The sequence below is a fragment of the Limanda limanda genome, chromosome 7, assembly GCF_963576545.1.
Source record: "Limanda limanda chromosome 7, fLimLim1.1, whole genome shotgun sequence".
Classification (NCBI taxonomy): Eukaryota; Metazoa; Chordata; class Actinopteri; order Pleuronectiformes; family Pleuronectidae; genus Limanda; species Limanda limanda.
Genome location: NC_083642.1, coordinates 30,358,353 through 30,382,033, shown reverse-complemented (window position 1 = coordinate 30,382,033; position 23,681 = coordinate 30,358,353). Strand labels below are relative to the sequence as shown.

Sequence of the window (23,681 nt, the reverse complement as noted above, 5' to 3'; positions counted from 1 at the left end):
TAAAATATGCTGCTATGTCCAGGCTACCCCACAGGCCACCCTGAAGCAGAGAGCTATGAGGCGGATCTTAGACACCTTAAAGAGAAGGTGGATGCTGGAGCAGACTTTGTAATCACTCAGTTGTTCTTCAGGGCAGACACTTTCCTCAAGTTTCTGGATGACTGCAGAGCAATTGGTATCATGTGTCCCATCCTACCTGGAATCTTCCCCATTCAGGTATCTCACTGCTGCTTCAAGAAACCAGAATACTGTTATTATCATCATGTGAAACAGGTTTATCACAGTTAAATTGAGAAATTCAGCATGTCCTGTTAAACTAAAGATATTTTAGCAATTTCTATAACTCTAGTCCTTTTTATAGTTTTGACCACAATAAGAGAAGGGTCTGGGATGCTTTGAGTCTGGTTTCTTGCAGTTAATGAGGGAGTTTTTTTCTCTCCACAGTCACAAAGGGGCCATTCACATTGTGGAAACTGTTGGGTTTCTCTATAATTTGAGTGACAATGTGAAGGATGATTTAACTGACCTAACCTTACCTTCTCTGACTGGAAATCAGATGTTCCCACATCACAGATAGATGACAAAGAAAGGCATTATTATTGTTCACACCATGCAGCATCTGTCCTGCCTTTTTACACAAAGAAAGAAATAACTTCATCTATAAAGTTTGCTGAATTTACGAGAAGGCTCAAATAATTTTAGAATTAGTTGTAAATAGCATTTTCGAAAGTTTCTCCTCACTCAACAACTCTAAAAAGTGCATGATTGTAAAAGGAGTTTGGTGTTATTATGGAACACAAACTGCTGCTTAAACATGTCAGGCACCTGGTACAACTGCTAGACCAGCGGAGCCATGATGCAGTTTTCATTGTCATGTTTAATAGATACTGCGCATGTGCAACTCTCAGAAAAGATGAGAAGCGAAGCAAGATGCCTCACATGTTAGCTATTTCCACCATCAGCTCCAGTAAAAAACTAAAAAGGTGTCATCAAATAACTACCTAAGTAAGAATACCAAAGTATTTTATGAAAAAAGGATGAGTGAGCCATCTCAATTCCAAGTGGTCTCAAACGGAGCATCCTTACTTTTATTTTATCATGAGAAATGTAAAAAATTCAAGATCATTATGAAACTGTACTGAGACAAATAAGACTATACCTAACAATCAAGGTATTTAATGGAAAACCCTTTCCCTCCAGGGCTGCATTGATGGACTGAAGCCAAATCCTTATTTTCAGCCAACCTGTGGATCCCTGTGTTTCTCATTAAGCAATTTATTAAGATACATTTATTTGTCCCAAACATGCACAGACACAGACATGCACAAGCACACTCATGCAAGTAGGGAAAGTTAACCTCTGCTTTTAACCCATCTGGTGCAGGACATACAGAGCAGTGGGCAGCCATGTACAGTGCCCGGGGAGCAGATGTTGGGGGAGCAAGGTGCCTTGCTCAGGGGCACTAGACAGGGTAGGGAGAATCCTCTTGGATTTTGGACAAATCAATCCAGGTTCGTCTTTTTGTTGTTTCTCCGTGGAGTCGAACCAGAGACGAACCAGAGACCTTTTCTGCCCATAGTCCAAGTTTCTGCCACTACTCCACCGCCTTTCCCTTATTATCTCTTTTATAAAATTCTATTGAACAGTTCAGGATAAAGATGGATTTGAACCTGCTTTCCCCTAGGGTTACCAGTCCCTGCGTCAGTTGGTCAAGCTGTCAAAACTTGAGGTACCAGAGGAGATCACAAAGGTCATCGAGCCCATCAAAGACAATGATGCTGCTATACGTAACTATGGAATCCAACAGGCCATTGAGATGTGCCGTGTGCTGCTGGACAGTGGCAAGGTACCAGGCCTTCATTTCTACACACTGAATCGAGAGGTCGCCACCATGGAGGTGCTCCGACAGCTGGGCCTGTGGATAGAAGACCCAAGGTCAGTTATCCCCGTGCCTGCTTACAGAATCTTGGTAATTTTATCCGAAGTCAGTAGTCATGGATTTTTAGGCAATAAATAGTTACTTCTTTTACTTTAGTTAACAAGTTAGTCAACTAATAATGCATTCAGAGAGATGCCACATCTGCGCCCGCAGTCGTAAATATTCAACATGTAAACAATTATTTAAATGCTGAAGCATCAATATTCTGTTGTTAATTGCTACAATGACAAAAAAAGTCAAACTTTACAATTCTGAGTGATGCAGGCCAGCAAAATAATACAATGATAATGCCACTGTAAAGTGAGATTGTAATACCTGGTTTGTAGTCTATTCTATTAGGTGGGTTTATGTGGTGTAGCGATCAAAGCTTTCAAGCTTTTTATTTGTTTTAATGGCTAATTATAGCTCCATTAGGCCGATTGAGGTGGAATTTTGTGCAGGGTTTCCCCCAGTGCTGTATAGGCCTGGCGGGCTGCCAGGCTTTTCTCCCCCCCCGCCAGGCTAAGCGTCGCTTGTTTTTTTTATTTAAAAAAAAAAAATCCGTCACTCGCGCACATCAACAACACTTCACTTCCTCCATGAGCCCCGATCCCCAAGCAACCCCATCCTATTGGTCCAAACAGTCACATGTCCCACCCCGACCCCTTCACTGACCCTCAGACATCAGAACGCTCCTTCAACACAGTGTTTTACTGAACATAAGTCAAAACCCAACATAAACATAAACCTAGTCCGTTACACGATTAGGCTGCAGCTATTTGGTTTTATTTATTTAAAAATAGGGTACTTCTTATTTCATACATTTTCCACAAATATGGGGAGGACTCAAATAGCCCTACAAAGTTCTGTGTTTAATTTATTTCAAAGTAGGCCGACACTTGCCTGTGTATTTTGTTTGTTTGTTATTTTGTTGCTTGTCTGTTTGAGTAGCTGGCTGAAAGCAAAGAAGTAGTAGGCTTACCTTTTATTGGTAACCAAACTGTTACGGTTCATTGTTTCTGAAATAAGAGGCCTGACTGCTATGTTCACAGCAAACTTGAATTTTTTTTAATATTAAGTAGGGCTGCCACTAACGACTATTTTTCTATCGATTAATCTGACGACTATTTTATCGATTAGTCGATTAATCTAAACGATTAATTTTCCTCCAAAAAAATCAAATTGACCATTTCAATTCAGTTCATTTTATTTTGATAACAACAAACTGTATGTCATCGTATAATGCAGCACAAAACAAAATGTAAACAAAGGCTCAAATATTAAAGTGCAAAACTGTAGGTTTAAACTAGCAACTCCAACGTTATAAAAAAGAGGGCTCATAGGTTAAGTCAGCAGTGCAACTCAAAAAGATATCAAAGTTTCTATTTAACCCCTTATCAAAATAAAAAAGTTAGGTCTGCATATTAAACAAAGTGCAACATGTTTAGAGTATAAGAAACAATGGTGTCCAGCTCAAAATCCGACTCAAACCCCCCCCGCGGGCGCCGTAGCTGAGGTGACCGCATGAAGGCTTCTCTAGCAGCCCTACCACCACGCTTAGCAAGTTTTCTGGGGGAAACCCTGCATTGTGTCACACCATTTCTTGGTTAAAAAAAAAAAAATCTATTTCTTTCTTAAAATAGATCTTTAATTTTAATGATCTGATATCAATTAGTAAAATGAAGCAATAGAATATATACCTTGTATCATGGGTGTCCTCAATGCTCACATAAGAATGACGCTGACATTTTGGTGAGTTGTGCTGTTTCTCTTATCCCCTACATGGGGAGCAAGGCGGAGTTTACCGTCACACACATATGCCAGCTCCATCCACACACTCACACATAGAGAAACAGAGAGTTAACCAGCCGGAGATGAAGTGAAAACAAATTGAGTTTAAGATAATAGAGAAGAGCCCATTATCGCAAATAAGTCGGTATGTTGAATTTGTTTACAAATATTGGCAACAAAAAGTGGGAATTTATTGCTTCCACTTGGGCGCACCGCTCCAAAATTATTACTGATGCTGCTACAGAATCCGGATCACCAGTTGGTTTGTACCATGCAGTAGTCTCCTGTCTACAGTGGGGCAACAAAGTATTTAGTCAGCCACCAATTGTGCAAGTTCTCCCACTTAAAAAGATGAGAGATGCCTGTAATTTTCATCATAGGTACACTTCAACAATGAGAGACAGAATGGGGGGAAGAATCCGGGAAATCACATTGTAGGATTTTTAATGAATTAATTGGTAAATTCCTCAGTAAAATAAGTATTTGGTTACCTACAAACAAGCAAGATTTCTGGCTCTCACAGACCTGTAACTTCTTCAAGAGGCTCCTCTGTCCTCCACTCGTTACCTGTATTAATGGCACCTGTTTGAACTTGTTATCAGTATAAAAGACACCTGTCCACAACCTCAAGCAGTCACACTCCAAACTCCACTATGGCCAAGACCAAAGGACACCAGAAACAAAATTGTAGACCTGCACCAGGCTGGGAAGATTGAATCTGCAATAGGTAAGCAGCTTGGTGTGAAGAAATCAACTGTGGGAGCTATTATTAGAAAATGGAAGACATACAAGACCACTGATAATCTCCCTCGATCTGGGGCTCCACGCAAGATCTCACCCCGTGGGGTCAAAATGATCACAAGAACGGTGGACAAAAATCCCAGAACCACACAGGGGGACCTAGTGAATGACCTGCAGAGAGCTGGGACCAAAGTAACAAAGGCTACCATCAGTAACACACTGCGCCGCCAGGGACTCAAATCCTGCAGAGCCAGACGTGTCCCCCTGCTTAAGCCAGTACATGTCCAGGCCCGTCTGAAGTTTGCTAGAGAGCATTTGGATGATCCAGAAGAGGATTGGGAGAATGTCATATGGTCAGATGAAACCAAAATAGAACTTTTTGGTAAAAACTTGTCGTGTTTGGAGGAGAAAGAATGCCGACTTGCATCCAAAGAACACCATACCTACTGTGAAGCATGGGGGTGGAAACATCATGCTTTGGGGCTGTTTTTCTGCAAGGGGACCTGGACGACTGATCCGTGTAAAGGAAAGAATGAATGGGGCAATGTATTGTGAGATTTTGAGTGAAAACCTCCTTCAATCAGCAAGGGCATTGAAGATGAAACGTGGCTGGGTCTTTCAGCATGACAATGATCCCAAACACACCGCCCGGGCAACGAAGGAGTGGCTTCGTAAGAAGCATTTCAAGGTCCTGGAGTGGCCTGGCCAGTCTCCAGATCTCAACCCCCTAGAAAATCTGTGGAGGGAGTTGAAAGTCCGTGTAGCCCAGCGACAGCCCCAAAACATCACTGCTCTAGAGGAGATCTGCATGGAGGAATGTGCCAAAATACCAGCAACAGTGTGTAAAAAGCTTGTGAAGACTTACAGAAAACGTATGACCTCTGTCAATGCCAACAAAGGGTATATAACAAAGCATTGAGATTAACTTTTGTTACTGACCAAATACTTATTTTCCACCATAATTTGCAAATAAATTCTTTAAAAATCAGACGTGATTTTCTGGATTTTTTTTTCTCATTAAGTGGGAGAACTTGCACAATTGGTGGCTGACTAAATACTTTTTTGCCCCACTGTATGTGCGCTTCCTCTACACTCCTTCCTCCCTCTGGCCTTTGCTCACTTTTCACATTAACGATAAACGCCAACACTGATCAGAAGTTATAAGGATCCGTACAGTTCTTAAGGTTTACTTTGTGTTTGTTTGATAAGCTCAAGAATTTATGAGGCACACTTATAAAAAAAAAGTCCAACATTTTCTGTGCACTTTACTCACCTGCCAGACACAACGTGACACGCACACAGCCAGGAAATTGGGTTTAAAGTGACCAGAACTACCTGGATTCATATTTCGACAACATCGATTTAATAAATGTGATAATCCTTTTTCTATCTTTGTAGAGCAACAGAAACAAGCAGACGCATACACATAATCTTAGAGGAAAACGCTGGAATCCTAACCTATTACAATACAAACCCTAAAGCTCCTCTAAAGTAAAACAACCCTTTTGTTTTACCACATATATGCTTCAAATGTTTTAATCAAGGCCCATTTTTGTAAACTGTCCATCTCATTCATTTTTTTGGTAGTGTGTGTGGTTTATTTGATTATGCTTCTAAAAACAAGTATATTAGTAACATTACTTTCTAATTCAAGTCTACATAATTATATTTAATATTTGTAGAGATTTGTTACAACCTTTTTATGTTTTATTTAATTTTGCTACTGTATTGTACTGTATTTCTCCCCACCAGGCGGCCTCTTCCCTGGGCAGTAAGTGCCAATCCCAAACGGATAGTAGAAGATGTTAGACCTATCTTCTGGGCCTCCAGACCCAAGAGCTACATCTACAGGACCCAGGACTGGGATGAGTTCCCCAACGGCAGATGGCAAGCTTCCATACCCATTAACTTAACAGATGACAAAACAATGGCATCTTCCTTACTTATGGATTTGAATTATTTGATAAGTGTAGAATTAATTACAATTTTACATTTTGAATAATAGAGTAATGTGAATTCAAGCATATTTGTACAATGGTAAAGCCTAATAACAATGTCAAATAACAGTGTTGATGTCTTTAGGGGAAACTCCTCATCTCCAGCTTTTGGCGAGTTAAATGACTACTACCTGTTCTACTTGAAGAGCAAGTCATCTAAAGATGCACTGTTGCACATGTGGGGTGAGGAGCTGATGAATGAAGAGAGTGTCTATGAGGTCTTCACCAGCTACATCACAGCCCAGCCAAATCGCAGTGGACATAAGGTAGATGGGATGGAACAGATCACAATTCTACAAAATTCCTAAGATAAGACTTTTGGTAGTGTGTTTCTCTTGTGTGTTATTCTCTTGTTCATAAACAACCCTCAGTTTGGTTTAGCAATCACATCTCTTTTCTCTACCGCTCAACACAAGAGCACCTCAGGTCTGTTTGATCAGCCCAATCCTGGTCATGCAGCACATTCAGTTTTCTCTTTGTAAGCCTTTAGATGATAGGAGTTTGGATGGACAGCTTCACTATAGTCAATTGTGTTGTGGAGTCAGAAACAAAAAGTGCCAGTTCTTGTGTCTAGGTGTCATGTTGCTTTACGAAATAGGTCTATAATAGTAGTGAGACATAATGAGGTTCGTGTCTTCATCACCCACTTTCCAAGACTGACAGATGTATGGGAGAGTCAGATATTACACTCACCAGCAGTTAGGGCTGTGCAGTGAGTAACTCGCTTGCACCCTAACTAGGTAGGGCTGAACGATTTGTGAAAATAATCTAATTGCGATTTTCTTCCCCTTTTTAAACACTGTGCAAAATTTACCATCTTAAGAAAAAAATAATTTAATATTATAGCTGTCTTACTGCGCCCAAGTCAGTAACATTTCACACAACTGAAACATAGAATTTGCCTCTACTACTTTGAAAATATTTTGTAAAATCAAAGTAAGTAAAGTTATAAATAAAAAACGGAGAAATGCACAGGTCACACAAGTCAAACAGTACAACTGCATGTATGAACAGTTTCCTGTGATGTGATGTTAATGAAATGGTCCCACTCCTCAGACTTGGTTTTTAACCCTTTTGAACACAAGTCACCTAACAGACAGAGTGTGTGTGTGGAGCCACAACACAGCAGACATGAGGCGGTGTAAAGACCTTGACCGTCCCTTCATGTCCGGGTGGTCGTGCAGCGGTATGGAGGTGCCGGGCCTCATCAGGAGCACCCCCATGCTGAACACCTCCGTCTAGCAGATGTGCATGTAGGTGACCAGGGGGCTCCGCCGCCCCGGAGCTCGGCTTGCTTTTCCGGGGAGCGATTTTGAGGTCTGCCGCCAGCACCGCGATCACCAGCGAGATGAGCTCGCTCTGTGTGTCCGCTATGTTCGGTATCTTCTGGATCAGAGGAGTTTTGTTTTCCCGCGGCATTCTGGCTGCGGGTGAGCCCAGTGCCCTACTCTCTTTCGTTGTAATCGGGCACGTTGGGGTTAGAAAATCGCGAACATAAACATCCAGAGAACCATGGAATTCCTGCTTTTTGGACCGATATATCCACCTGCTTGATTTTTACTAAATAAATTGTCAGCCTTTGGGCTATGACGCTAAAGAATATCTTGTCTTCTACAATAAGGACACTGATGGGCCAAAATTGGCAAATTTTTGAGGATTACTCTTTCTCCCAGAATAAAACTAACCAAAACAATAAATAAAATTGCCTCTGTGGCTCTGTTAACAAAAATTTCTGTTGAATAAATATTAAATATTTGGCATATGTGGCATGGTTGTTGGTGCCAGATGTGCTGGTCTGAGTATTTCAAAAACTGCTGATCTACTGGGATATTCACCCATAACCATCTCTAGGCAGTTCAGGCTGATGGTGGTGGTGTAATGATGTGGAGGATATTTTCTTGGCACACTTTGGGCCCCTTAGTACCAATTGAGCATCTTTTAAACGCCAGGCCTTGTTGAATCTATGCTACAAAGAATTAAGGCAGTTCTGAAGGCAAAAGGAGGTCCAACCCGGTACTAGCAAGGTGTAACTAAGTGCACCTGTCTATCTAAACCTAGTAAACGGGTTGGGATGTAGATGCCAAACTTACGATCATGTATTTAGTTATTAATTGATGTTGTTGCATCATGTATCCAGATCGCTCCGGTTGAAACTCTGTTGTGAAACTCTGTACTGTAACGCCGAGTTCACACCGGATGCGGAAGCGCCGCACAAGGCGGCGCCATTCTCAAGCGCGCAGCCTGGCTGTTCACACCGGACATTAATTTCTCCACGCCGGTCAGAGCGCGATTCTGCTTTCTCTGCTTGTTGTTGTATGTAACCCGTTCAATGTAGGGGTTCGGGGGTAAATGATGATTGTCTTCATAGCCCCTCCCTTTTTATCTCTCTGTCTGTCTGCTTGTGCTCAAAGTATGGGATGCATATTTGATCATTTATATCCTACATAATGTCATTTATATAGTATAAAATCATTTTCAGTGTGTTTTCTGGCACGATACGCTTTCAATCAGCGAAAAAAATTCGACTTGACGCCTCGGAATCAAAACACAGAATACGGATTTACATGGAGATAGAGCAAACATAAATTCAGTTCTTTGGAGAGTAAATAAGTGATAAAAAGGTCATAAAGGTTTCAGGTCATAAAAGTTTAGACCATAAACAGTTCAGGTCATATTTAGACAGGTAATATATTTATTTAGACAGGTCGTGAAAGTATTTAGACATGTCATAAAAGTCTTTAGACAGGTCTGCAAAAATGAACTTTCAACTACAAAATAGGTTTCAACCACACTTAGTTATTTTTCCACTCAATTTCCCTCCCTTTTGTCATTTATGACAACAGAAGATAATGCACTACTACAGTAAAACATTATATTCATCAATTCACAAGGATTCTAAGGTTGTATAAGGAAGCAAGGTGTCATAAGGCCTGACTGAGGAGCCGGACCAATATCCAGATTAGGGCTGCCGCGATTCGTCGACGTCATCGATTACGTCTACGCATTTTCAGCGTCTATAAAATGCGTCAACGCATTTTTTTTTTTTAAACCCCTGGGCACATGCCGCGGCTGGGGGAGCAGGCGCTCTCCCCTCCACGCAGCCGGAGGCTCGGTGTGCGGCCCGCCTCAAGTTTGTTTTTTTTGGGGGGGGGTCCTCGTCCATGGCGCCTCACGGCGTTGCTGGTGCGGGGGCTTCCCTTCTCTTGGGCCGCGGGGCGGTGTCCGTCGCCGGTGCGTAAGGCGGGCCCTGGACGCATGTCGGGCTTCCACTCTGGGACACTGGGTCATTATTAGAAGTGTGAGCATCACATTTACATACTGCAATCTGTTTGGGGAGGAGGATAGCATCAAGCATCTGAGACACTAGAGCATGATGTGCAATTGGTTTGCCTTATGATGGAAGGAATTGTCTGTGTTTCCAAATCTTGCCATAATCATAAATTACACCAATTGTATATCTACTGTCAGTGTAGATATTCACCCTTTTCCTTTTAGACAATTTGCATGCTTCAATGAGAGCAGTGAGCTCTGCTGCTTGTGCAGACAGAAAAGCAGGGAGTGGTCGTTCACTCAATGTATTATGTGCTGTTACCTAAGAGCACCAACTTGATTTGCTCCCATGTCTAAATTGCGAGATGCTGATCCATCCACAAACAGTTCAAAGTCTGGATTCTGCAATGGTGTTTCCTGTAAGTCTGGTCTGGAGGAACAGACATAGGTTATTGTTACTACACAGTTGTTTTGTTCACCATATCCTTCTGTTGGAAGGAGAGTAGCTGGGTTTAGAACCTTACATCATTTCACAGTGATATTAGGCATTTAGAACAGAATGGCATGATAACGAAGCCAGTGTGCAGCAAACAAATGAGATGTCTTTCGTTCCAACAAAATCATAGACACAGCATTTGTTGAGTGGGGAGTATCCTACTAAATCCTTGGATGCCATTACAGCCTTCTCTGCAGCTGCTACAGCTCTAAGACAAGTAGGCAGGCCTGCAGCAACAGGATCAAGTTTTACTGAGAAAAAGGCCACAGGTCTTTGTTTGCCCCCATGTTCTTCGAGTAGCACTGATGTCTTGTAGCCCCCCTTCTCATCAACTGCCTGTGTGGAAGGTCGGTCAGGGTTTGGTAGTCCTTAGGTCAGGGTCGATTTTTAGGTCAGTTTCAAGTCAGTGAAAGCTTTCTCTGCATTGTCAGTCCATATGACTTCACTATATGCTCGTAGGCCCGTGTGCAATTGCGCTGACAATAAATGAATCACCAATCATCAGGTTGTGATTTATCAAAAATATTCGTGGCCGTATAAAATTGGAATGTATACTATTGAATCCTTGCAAGGAACAGTTACACCTGCCTTCAATAGAGAGTTGAAAACTAGTGTAATACCATCAAAGGCTTTCTGTTTCAGTGGATATTGTCAGATTTTGGTGTGATAACCACAGGTTCCATGTTTTGAATTAAACCAACATCAGGTTTGCCTTGAGCCCTTGAAATGTTGTTTGTATAATGTAAATATGCATGTGCATATGGGGCGTCTGTATGTGTATCTGGTACCAGTTAAACAGTCCTGAAAGTGTGAAAAATCATTTTCTATACATTTTCAAAAATGGATTATACTGAACTACAGGATCTGATGTCTTTTACCAAAAGTCAGCATTGACACTTTTTGTGCCATTCATAATTTGTTTGCTTTGACAGTGAGACATGTGGGTGTGAACCAGGAACGTCAAAAAAGGAAGCAACCTCTGAACATCTGTGAAGGAACTGAGAGGGTGACTTATTTTCTGGTTTAAATAAAATTACAGACACAGCACATCTATTTTCATTCCAGAACATGCAACTTAGCATTTTGGGTCTCTCTCACAAAACTTTCTCTAAACCATCTTTTTTCAAAACCTGCATTTTTCCCTTCGTGTGTATGTGCAGTGCAGTGTAAATCTTCTGGATGCATATATGTGGTGTCTGTTCTTAGTATGACTGAATGTGCCTTTTCCACTAGATCAGTGTTGATCGATGTGAAACAGATGAACAGAACTTCCATTCATATGCATAAAACTGTGAATCAGCATTATACTTAATGCATGTGTAAAGCTGTGATGGATCCAGATCAGCCGTTGGGATCACTATGACTCCTGATGGGGTGGAAACGAGAGAAAAGCCCAAAAGACACAATACATATCTTCCCATCAAATTAATTGGACAACACAAGGATAGCAAAAATGAACACTTGCATTTTGTAGTGATGCTATCACTACATAAAGTATTAAGGGAGTTGTGAATGTTTCAGCCACGGTGCTTTCTGAAGTCCCCACAGATCTAACAACTCATTCGCTCATTTTAGGATGTGTGTCAAACATATCAATCTTGATGATGGGATCACTCGTGTTGGTCTTGAATCTACAAGGAATGTAATCTCTTTCCCGAGCACTGTGAGTCCCAGTTGGAAACCCACATTCTTTCATTCATACTTGTGTCAGACTAAGTGCTGAGTCACCATAGTTCCTCCACATGAAGTTCACGTTAGGACTTCTCAGATCAGTTCCATTATCCAAATCTTCACATTTTTCATTTACCTATTTCATTTTTAGTTACCTTAAGTCTTCAATCAATCTCAAAAACATGTTCGTGCGGAGCAATAGGAAACTTAGTTATATAAACATCCTCAAAATAATGTAATACCCCTATATAATATAATACCCCTATATAATATAGTCAAAATGAATTTCCCCTTGTAATTACTTGGTCACTGGTAATTTCTAAATTAGTCTTTTTTTTATTTTAAATTGTGTAATACACTTTCAAATATCCTGCCTGATCAACACAAATCATAGTTCCTTAAAGAAATTGTCTTTGTAGCGCACTTTTGGAGTCACACAATCCAAATAATACCCAGTATTATGTCATTCCGTTGTTGTGGTTTTAACAAACTCTAAGGTACCTCCTCAGTCTACCTTCCAGGTTTGTTGTAAACTTTGGTTAAAAATGTACGGGGCTTTCACCCATCGGAGGATCCAATCCCCTTAGACCAACTTCTCCGCAACACTATGTTTGCTGGTATAAAATACACTTGAACTTTCAGATTCTCCCCAGATAGATCGCAGTGCTGATACGATCCGGGCTCGGGTCTCTGTCCCTCCGTCTCACCCATCCTTTTGGGGAGGTTAAGGTTGGAACCTACTTTCCCAAGAAGGCCACTCAACCGAAGACACCGGGTTCAGATGCGTCCAGCCGTTCGATCCCACTTCTGACACCAAACTGTGATCGAAATCTGAAATTACAAGAGGCTGGAACAACAAATTTGTCTGTGTATTTTAATAGGGGCTTTCTGCAGAAAGGATCAACACAGAGAGTCCCAGAGTGAAGATGCAGGACAGTCAAATACAAGGATCTTATATAGGATAACTAAGGCTGTCTCTCTGAGCCAGTTCAGACTGGTTCTGTAGACGCAGTTTGAGAGAGGAATCTCAACACAGACAACTGATTTACATATGTTTCCTTTCGAGATAGAGCAGAGGTACATTCAGTTCTTTGGAGACTAAAGAAGTGATAAAAAGATCATAAAGGTTTCAGGTCATAAAAGTATGTAGACAGGTTATATACAGTGGAAAAAATTCAAGTTTTTTGTGATGTAAACAAATGTGACAAAGATAAATCCTGTCTGAACTTTTTCCACCTTTTAATGTGACCTATAACGTGAACAATTCAGTTGAAAAACAAACTGAAATCTTTTAGGTGGAAAAATAGAAAATAAAAAACCTACAATAACCTGGTTGCATAAGTGTGCATACCCTTAACCTAATACTTTGTTGAAGCCCATTTTGATTTTATTACATCACTCAGTCTTTTTGGGTGGGAGTCTATTAGCATGGCACATCTTGACTTGGCAATATTTGCCCACTCTTCTTTGCAAAAGGGCTCCAAATCTGTCAGGTTGCGAGTGCATCTCCTTTGCACAGCCCTCATCAGATCACCCCACAGATGTTTGATTGGAATCAGGTCTGGGCTCTGGCTGGGTCATTCCAAAACATTAATCTTCTTCTGGTGAAGCCAGGCCTTTGTTGATTTGGATGTATGCTTTGGGTCGTTGTCATGCTGATTGGTGAAATCAACTCTTCATCTTCAGCTTTCTAACGGAAGCTTGAAGGTTTTGTGCCAAAACTGACTGGTATTTTTTAACTGTTCATTATTGCCTCTACCTTGACTAAGGCCCATTTTCCAGCTGAAGTAAAACAGCCCCAAAGCACGATGCTGCCACCACCATGCTTCAAGGTGTTCTTTGAGTGATATGCAGTCATGTTTTTGTGCTAAACATACCTTTTGGAATTATGGCCAAAAAGTTAAACCTTGGTTTCATCAGACCATAACACATTTTCCCACATGCTTTTTGGAGACTTCATGTATGTTTTTGAAAAATTTTGCCGGGCTTGGATGTTTTTCTTGGTAAGAAAAGGCTTCTGTCTTGCCACCCTACCCCATAGCCCAAACATACGAAGAATACGAAGATTGTTGTCACATGTAGTTCACAGCCAGTCCTTGCCAGAAATTCCTGCAGCTCCTTTAATGTTGCTGTAGGCCTCTTGGAAGCCTCCCTGACCAGTTTTCTTCTTGTCTTTTCATCAATTTTGGAGGGATGTCCAGTTCTTGGTAATGTCACTGTTGTGCTATATTTTCTCCATTGGTTATTGGCTGTCTTCACTGTGTTCCATGGTATATCTAATACCTTGTAAAAGATTTTGGACCCTTCTCCTGACCGATACCTTTCAACAATGAGCTCCCTCTGATGCTTTGGAAGCTCTCTGCAGACCATGACTCTTCCTGTAAGTTGCAACTAAGAGAATGTCAGGAAAATGCTACTAGAACAGCTAAACTTTATTTCGGATTAATCAGAGTCACTGTAAATGATGGCAGGTGTGTACTGACTACTATTTAACATGAGTTTGAATTTGATTGGTTAATTTTGAATACAGCCACATCCGCAGTTATAAGAGGGTGTGCACACTTATGCAACCACATTATTTTATTTTTATTTTTTTATTTCCCCCCCTAAAGATTTCAGTTTGTTTATTCAATTTAATTCTTCACGTTATAGGACACATTAAAGGTGGAAAAAGTTCAGACAGGATTTTTCTTTGTCTCATTTGTTTACATCACAAAACCCTTGCATTTCAACAGGAGTGTGTAGACTTTTTATATCCACTGTATTTAGACAGGTACTTTTATACTACAAAATAGGTTTCAAGCACAGTTAGTTATTTTTCCACTACCCCACTGATATATCATCTTAGTGGTACCAACCCCTTAAATTAAATCCTGGAAAGATGTAAAATATTGCCCCTTTAAAAAAATAAAATAATACGTTGTACATATTTGGAAGACTCACTGGTGTAATACAAATTTAGTCGCACTGTCTCCAAAAACAGTACAAAATGCATGTTTATAATTAATTGGTTGAGGTATTTCCTTGTTAAAAAGCTGTACAATTTAAACAATAATATAATGATTATTAGGTTACATACTTTACACTTTTTGGAAAGTGCTGTACAAATAAAGATTGTTATTTTTATTATTATTATTACAGGTGATGTGTTTGCCATGGAATGATGAGCCTCTGGCCCCAGAGACAAACCTGTTGAAGGATGAGCTGGAAAGAGTGAACAGAAGAGGAGTCTTAACAATCAACTCCCAACCCAACATCAACGGCAAACCCTCCACAGACCCTGTAGTGGGCTGGGGACCTGCAGGGGGTTACGTCTTTCAGAAGGTAGGAAAACGTTTTGTCTTGTTTGTACGTTTGGCAGCAGTGAGTAGCGTACGTTTGTCTAACGTTAGTACAGAAACCAAAGTGTTTTATTTTTTTCTTTAACAGAGGCCACATCGGAAAATCAATTACGGACCGCAAATGATTTGGTTATGAGTTGGCTTTGATTGTACTTGAGCAGTAACATGATCCAGTGAGTAGCATACGTTTGTCTAACGTTAGTACAGAAACCAAAGTGTTTTATTTTTTTCTTTAACAGAGGCCACATCGGAAAATCAATTACGGACCGCAAATGATTTGGTTATGAGTTGGCTTTGATTGTACTTGAGCAGTCCATATCAAGGATCATGTTACTGTTTTCAGCAACTGACAAAACTAGAATAACAAAAAACAATTACAATTTTGGACCACCCTTTGATTTGGTTTAGTCCAATCTGTCATTGACCAATCTGAGTAAATGGACAGACAGAGCAGAGCTTTACTTCATAATGTGAAGGTTTCTGAATAAATTGACAAATGTTCAATGATGGAAAGTTACCTATGTAAACTGACTTTCGTATTATTTCCACTTTTATATATAGTTATTTAGTTTTAGTAATAGTTACTCTGTGCTGGGCTTCCATTATTGTGATTATTCTCTAATGTTCTCATACAGGGTAAATATGAGGCCCAAGTTTACTCCAGGACTGGTTTCACAGTGAGGCCCAGATCTTGACGGAAATTGCCCTTTCAAAGCTACATCAACAATGTTTAAGATTAAAAATGCATCATTGTTAATACTTTTATCCGTAGCCTTCACATCACTATGGAAATTTTAAGTGCCTAAGATGGAGAACTTGAGAAATAATGCTGACCCCATATTAGTTTGTAAACTCCGGGGCCACTTTTTAATATTGACCATATACTGTAGATCATCGTTTCCCAAACTGAAGTGGCTCAGGGGGTACGCGGGGAGAAAATTCGATTTGCGTTTTGCATAGTTCCTATCGCCCGCGCTCCACCTCCCGGACGGTGCGAGCGAGACAGGCCGGCCCTCACTTCCATTGCGCCACAGGGTTTCGAAACGAGCCCTCTGACTCGCGCCCGTGTTACGCCGGGTTCACACCGGACGCTGAAGCGCCGCGCAGGCGCTTGGTTGTTCACACCGGACGCTGAAGCGCCGCGCTAATATTATCACATACTTTTGCTGTGATCAGCCTACAGTAAAAACAGCATTTAATCATTAAACAGGCATTTGGCATGTGTATTGTTAGGAGGTACAAGAAAGTCCAGTGATAAATTTGATGTGATTTCTTTTTGAGTTCAATATTAATTAAATTTGAATGAACCGGGTAACAGCGCCTTGCAATCAGTGGGGGTTAGGCACTGTTCCTTCTGCTACGTCCTCGAATAATGTACGGCAGTGATGAAGACACTTTTGGCCGTTGGGTCATAACTGGCACACCTGCAATAATATCTGGCCCACTGGTGGGGGTAGCATAAAATAACAATCGTTAATTAATTGAATCAGGGTAAATGTTTGAAATAATTGTGATTTGGATTTGTACTCGTTTCGCCCAGCCCTAGTATTAGTTCACTTAATGAATTTGCATACTTCCTCAATTTTCAATGGATATTACCAATTTAGAAATTTTGTGAAATAGAATTGTTTAAAGACTGCTGAGACCATTGCAACCCTTATGTTGATATGTTGCCTTAATCCTCTTTGTATAATTCCCAGGCCTATCTGGAGTTCTTCACCTCCAGTGAAAATGTGACTGCTCTCCTCAAAGTACTGAAGAAGTATGAGCCCCGTGTCAACTATCATATTGTTAATGTTCACGTAAGTTTGAACAAAAAGCACATTCCATGTTTATGTATGAGTGTAAGTTATTAATATGTCGCAATGAAAAATTTGTGTGCAGGGGCGTAACCTGACAAATGCCCCTGACTTGCAACCTAACGCTGTGACGTGGGGGATCTTCCCTGGAAGGGAGATTGTTCAACCTACTGTAGTGGACCCAGTCAGCTTTATGTCTTGGAAGGTAAGATGAAGATTGTCCTGCTATTGTGTGGGAATGACAATTATACCCCGTATTTATTGGCAGATTATATGTTGACAGCTGAGTGAAGCTGGTAAATTGCCAAGTTTATTAATGTAACAATATGTTATAAGCTTTAATTAACATTAAATTACCCACATTGTGTGAAATATTGCTTTAATATGTAATATGTCCTTTGATAGTGTCCAATTGACACCTCCACCCAAAACCCTTGTTAAGACTGAATGCTAGTCAATGATCTCTGTGACTGGTGTAGTTCACAAACCTGTTCATGTTTTCCTTAGGATGAGGCCTTTGCCCTGTGGATTGAGCAGTGGGCCAAACTCTATGAAGAAGAGTCTCCTTCACGGATGATCATCAAGTATATTCACAACAACTACTTCCTGGTCACTCTCGTGGACAATGATTTTCCTCTAGAGAACTGTCTGTGGCGGGTCATTGAAGATATGTTCGAAATGCTTGATGCTCCTCCAGATCCACCCAACGACGGAACATCCTGAAAAAAAAAAAAGTAAACTACTTTAAGGAAAGTAGGAGCACTATGGAACTGTCAATTGTTTATGCATTGTCTGAAAGTTGCTATTTACATTGTAGAGCATAGAGTAAGTGTACTTAACAGTATTTTTAAAGACTTTTTCTAAATATTTTTTTTAACAGCTGAGTGAATAGAAATATGATGAATTAAATTCTTCTTTCTTCCCTAAACTAGACTGGAAACCAGGGAAAGAAACAGGTGTTGGCCAGACTGTTGACCGGAAACCAGGAACGCGTGTCAACCAGACTGCTCATGGGGAACCGGAACAGAAACAATTTTTGGCTGGACTGCTGACTGGGGATTACTCTATAGTTTGAGAAATGTTCAGATGTGGAAGTTGCTGAATAATACTCTAATATAGATGTATAGTGAGGAGATTGTCCACCCATTAAGTAACTCAACAAATGTACCTTTATAATTCATCACCATTCAGGAGAATGGTGATAGATGGTAAGTAGAATAAGAGAAGTCCAACCACTACACGCACCAGAAGCCTTGCTTTGAAATAATATAGATCACAGAGATAGCTTTGCCAAATATAACTATACAATCCACCTAGCAGTTTTGACACACAAAAATTAATTGCTGAAAAATTACTACCTCATAGCAAAGTTTGTTATTAGTGAAAGATTTGGCAACCATGTGATGTGATGCATCCCCCTCATCTTCAGTCAGTGGTGTGGCCATTTTTTGCACCTTGTCCCCAGTCTGCAGTTTGACCGACACCTGCCACTCGTCTCCAGTCAGCAGTCCGGCCTGGTTACCCATTGACAGTCCGGTCGTCACCTGTCCCTGGTTTCCCATAAGCATTCTGGTCGACAACTGTTCCTGTCCCTGGTGTCCTGTGGCATTCCTGCAAAATACACTGATCAAAACAAACTAAGGCAGGGGGGTTGTCTTGCTATTGCCTCTCCATTGCCCCTGTTGTCACTTTCCTAAATTAACAGATTGATACCCTTGTCGGTGTTATACTTTGGCGATAAAGTTTTCCATTAACTATTTATAGCTATATATATTAACTTAACACTTTTCCTCTCGCCTTCCCAAAAAAGACCCTTTTTGAAGCTTGGGCTCAGTGCCTAATAAAGGTCTTGCTTTAAGATTAACAGCACATTTTAGAGTGGCTTTTTTTCAAGACCAGTCCAAGGCACATCTGTGCAATAATCATGCTTTATTATCAGCATCATTTGATGTGTCACACCTGTTAGGTGGACGAATGATGTTGAGTTTTGTGTAGAAATAAGCTTTTTGTTTGCATAGAGGAAATCCTACATTTCACACCTACATTTATGAAAAATGGGAGTGAAAATAATAGCGAGGATTTTCAAATTTTGTTAAGTATAATTTCACATTGGTATACTAAATAGTGCATTATGTGTAGTGTAACTATATAAAGATGCATCAATATATTGGTATAAATTACCCATTAGTATACAATATCATCTGAATATAAAATAACATGCAAATTCCTTCTGCTCTTACAAGGTTTCCCAACTCTGAAGAGGTATAATATAAGCAAATAGCAATGTGAAAGACTAGAAGAGAGCATGCCAAGAGGTTTGAAAGCGAAATTGAAAATTTGGGATATTTTCACTGGTTCACTCTTCACAATTGACCTCATTCACCAATATCCTCTTAAAATTATCTCAGATTGGCTCATAAGAATGTTTCTAGGAAAACTCAATGTCAGACTTATGTGTTCTTTAACTGCAGAAGTGTTCACACATGTAATCTTGTATTGAGGATTCCCATATCTCCGTAAATTGAAAGTGCTTGCTGGTAATATGGCCCATTAATATGGCTTATGGACACTTAAGGGCATGAGACTGCTCTGGCCTGTGGAAATCCTGGAAACCACAATTTCAATACAATACAATTGTATTGGATTTGGCTGCAAAACTGTTTACCGCTGAAACTCCAAAGGTCTTCTGTGGACTCAGACACTTCACTCACCCCTCCATCTGCATAGTGGCGAGTAGATAATGAGGGAATTTTTACTTTCTAGCCACAGAATCTGCAATCAGGTTGAGGCATGCCGCTGCTTTGTCTGACGAGGTCGGGTTCTACGCGAATATGTAAAAATGTTCTCTTCAACACGTTTTACATAGAAAATACCTAAAAGTGGTTGATGGATGTTGGACCAATGGATACCTAGAATCTGGTCAAGATTACACCTTACATCTACACAAACCTCTGTAGGTCAAGCTTGTGTTGAGCTATAGGTGTTGACATAGCACCCAACCTCAGGAATTTAAAAATAAACAAATTAAGTTTTCTGATATGAACTCTTTTATTAAACAAAATGGAAGCCCCAGAAAACACACACAGAGACAAAATCCCCATAATGGTATCTTTTTGGTGCCTACTAACTGAATATTTCAATAAACATGTTTTATTTCCAGCATCAAAGTCTTTTTATTCCACACTTCCTCCTTTGCCTTTCCTTTTGTTTAAGGGCTCTACCTGGATCTTTGCTTTTTCAATTTCTTCTTCACTGCTCATCCTCTCTAAAGGCTCCTCTTACATCTTCAGTCCATGTAACTAATCGAGCTGTATTGTCAGAATTGTTAACTGATATGCTCTTACACCAGAAGGGACTTTCGTTGGAACCTTGTCCTTGCATTCTAGAGATCACTTGGTTTGACAAACTAAATATTAACGAAGGTTTACAGATCAAATTCCCTAACAAAATTATCATTTGGCTATTTAACATGAACTTATCCCCAAAACACAATGGCAAAGGTCCAATTTCTTAACATCCCTTTGATGTAATATAAATTGTTGAACTATATCAGTTAGTTTTACTTATTTGTTTACATGTGTTGTCAATCATACTTACTATGGGTGTTTTGAGAGTGATAAAGATTCAGGGGAACAATGGCTGGAGATGGTCTCATCGATGCTTGCCTTACCTGTAAATTGAAATAAATGCAAGAATAAATAAATGATAAAAAAAACAGCTTTGTTTTGACATTTATTGTTTAAAAACAGATCGGACCTACAAGAATGTTCTATTTTACTAAGAATTAGACAATTTAAATAAAGAAATGACATGTGTTCATGAATTCGTTATTGCCTGTGGCGATTTATTAGCAACATATTTTTTAATATTTCCAGTGTTTAGGACTCCTTGTCCTGGTATTATAAATGAGTCACCACCATGATTAGATTTAATACAGGTTTTTGCTACTTCTTGTGACCTTGCTTTTTCTTGAGCAGCTGGTAAGTCCTTTGTAGCACATGCTCCTCCTCCTTTCGCTTACTGTTCGTTCAGTGCAGTTTTCGTATAAACCTACGCCAACCTATTCATGCAGGCTCATTTCGCTCATTTTGGATTGAAAGATTCTAATGTGTGGAAACGCTGCAACCAATAACCCTTGTGTGTCTATACAAGTGACTGTGTGTGCAAAAGTGCATAGGGTACCCCGACTTACCTCAGGTCCAACAGAAAAACTCCCTCCACAAACCTTACCAATACTGATAATACCAAACAGCAAAACAGCATGCGTAGCAGCAGATCTGAGACCAACTCAAAAAAAAAAAGGCCTTAACTCTCAGGGTTTGCAGCCTTTATTCTGGAACCCTGGGTTGCGATAGGCTGACGGGGAATGGGGGGAACCAATGAGCTGAGCCAATGCAGCAGCTATCGAGGTGGCAGCCGTCATCATCATCATTATCATCATCCTCAGTAGCAGCAGCACCTGGGAGAGAGAGACAGACAGGAGGAAAAAAAATATACAGGCCCTTTGATCCTACCTGACATGTTCGTCAGGTAGGGTCAAACGTAACAATGGCCATGAAAAAGACAAAGTGAGAGCACCATCAGGATGTTCAATGTTGAGTTAATCTTCTTAATCTGTAGTGACTGTACAAATTAATCTGTAGTGTTTTTTGGGGTAGTCACTAATAAACAATACATACTAAATTTAGTATAAGTAAATATGAAATCTCACCGCATTTCAATTTTCCTTTCTCAGACGTTTGCCTACTGTTACTTTACTATAGTTCAAGGAGGTTTGTTTGGAGTATCATGAAAACAACAAAACATTATTTAACATTTATTCAGGTATGTCACAAAGAACTAAATCAATATCTAAAAAACTGATATTAGGCAAACTAAACCTTTGAAAGACTGACGTAGGATAAAACTGCAATTGCAACAGGACATGAATGACAAATGATAATATTCTAAATGTATTTTCTAATTTCTATATCTAGCCATCATCTACAGCCATTATATCATTACATATATAAATAAGCCAGCATTTGAAAGTGTATTATTTTAAACTCTTTTTGGTCACACTGGATGCGGTTGCACCGCAGAATGACAACTTGTTTTTTAATTTTTGAGCCCATTTTAACAAATTAGAGGGGCCGTACCGAATCAGCTCCAGTGTTTCTGTTGACTGAATTCAATTCATTTGACTAGATGTGGCAAAATAAGCAGTCCCTCACTCACTGCGATCTTGTGCTCAGACTATACATAGTTTTTTAATTAATTTATATTTTTTAATTGTTTCACTGTTATGTTACAGACAAAAAATGATTAAAGATGTGTCACTAAAGAGGACCTGGGAATCCAACTGCCATATCATTGAACAGAATGTTAATGCTGGTTTTGAGGGAGAGTTCTGTTCTAAATGTTCAAATAAAATGGAACATTCTGACCAGCTGACCCAACATCTTAGAGTCAAACCCACCATCACCTAACAAGCCTCTTGTGCTTTTAACAGGGTCGAAATTGAGAAGTTGGGTTTAATATGTAATATCATATTAATCCCTACCTGTGATATTCCATCTCTAGGTTGCTTGGACCTATACATACATCTTTTGCTGCCAAAAGTCCAGGTGACGATTTTTACGTCACTGGCGGACATTTGCATGCTCTTTGGCTGTGTGTTAGAACTACAACATGAGGCGGGGCAGCGGGATCAAAACATTCTGGTCGAAATCAACAGTTATAGCAACAACTATATTAAACCAATAGATATGGAAGAACACTATATTGACAATGTATTAAATGAGCGTGAATACACTGTGGAGGAACTACGGCGTAAGGAGGAGGAAGAGGCTGCCACTGCCGAGAGTGAAGCTGCCTCTGTTGCACAGATGCCAAAAAAAGAGGAGATGCTGTGTTGCATTTAATTCCAAGCTCCAGCATTTGTAAAGTTACATGAGTGCTTTGGGCCACATACAAATAAAGGAGTACACTGCAGATGTAGTTCAGGATCCCGAACAACAAAACAAAACAGGAGAAAACAACCAAAAACCAGCAAGAGATCCGTGCTGCGAATGGTTCGGGCCCAGTCTACATCCAGGACATGGTTAATCCTTACAACCCAGCGAGTCCACTCCGCTCTACATCTGCCAATCGGCTTGCTGCTCCCTCACTGCGAGGGACAACTCGACAAAATCAGTACTGTTTGCCGTCCTGGCTCCTAAATGGTTGCATGAGCTCCCTATTGACATCAGAAGAACAGCAGAAAGTCTACACATCTTCTGCTGCAGGCTAAAGACACATCTCTTCCGACTACTCCTTGGCTAAGAAGATGATAGTCTAGTTACCATCGTCAACTCTGGTGTTTCTATATATAGACTTTAAAAAATTTAGTTCAGTTGCACTTATATGGCACTTACATGGAGCACTTTATGGTTTGGCTTTTTTGAAGCAAATTGTACTTCCACGCTGTTCTTGGTTTGTACCCTCAAAGTTGAATGCACTTTGTAGGTCGCTTTGGATAAAACAGTAGACTAATTATATAATGTAAATTTGGTATGTACTTGTTCATGAATGACTACCCTAACAAACACTTCAGATTAATTTGTACAGATAACTCTGATATTTGGAGAAAACTTTTTTTTTAATATGCATTAGGGACATCATGAAGTGAGAGAAGGA

The 23,681-nt window shown here is 40.1% G+C and overlaps 1 protein-coding gene across 4 annotated transcripts in view; it reads left to right on the top strand.

The window, feature by feature from the left end:
• mthfr (methylenetetrahydrofolate reductase (NAD(P)H)) overlaps positions 1-20,741 on the top strand; it is a 28,694-nt gene extending 7,953 nt beyond the window's left edge. For 3 of the 4 annotated variants that reach the window (XM_061074899.1, XM_061074898.1, XM_061074900.1), the window contains 8 exons: positions 23-216; positions 1,685-1,935; positions 6,203-6,337; positions 6,533-6,713; positions 15,026-15,208; positions 16,926-17,027; positions 17,110-17,229; positions 17,532-20,741. In XM_061074899.1, the coding sequence (XP_060930882.1) occupies positions 23-216; positions 1,685-1,935; positions 6,203-6,337; positions 6,533-6,713; positions 15,026-15,208; positions 16,926-17,027; positions 17,110-17,229; positions 17,532-17,747 (1,382 nt within the window). In that variant the 3' untranslated portion in view covers positions 17,748-20,741. The remainder of the gene's footprint in view (positions 1-22; positions 217-1,684; positions 1,936-6,202; positions 6,338-6,532; positions 6,714-15,025; positions 15,209-16,925; positions 17,028-17,109; positions 17,230-17,531) is intronic. The other variant, XM_061074901.1, reaches the window with a different exon arrangement.
• Positions 20,742-23,681: the final 2,940 nt, after the last annotated feature.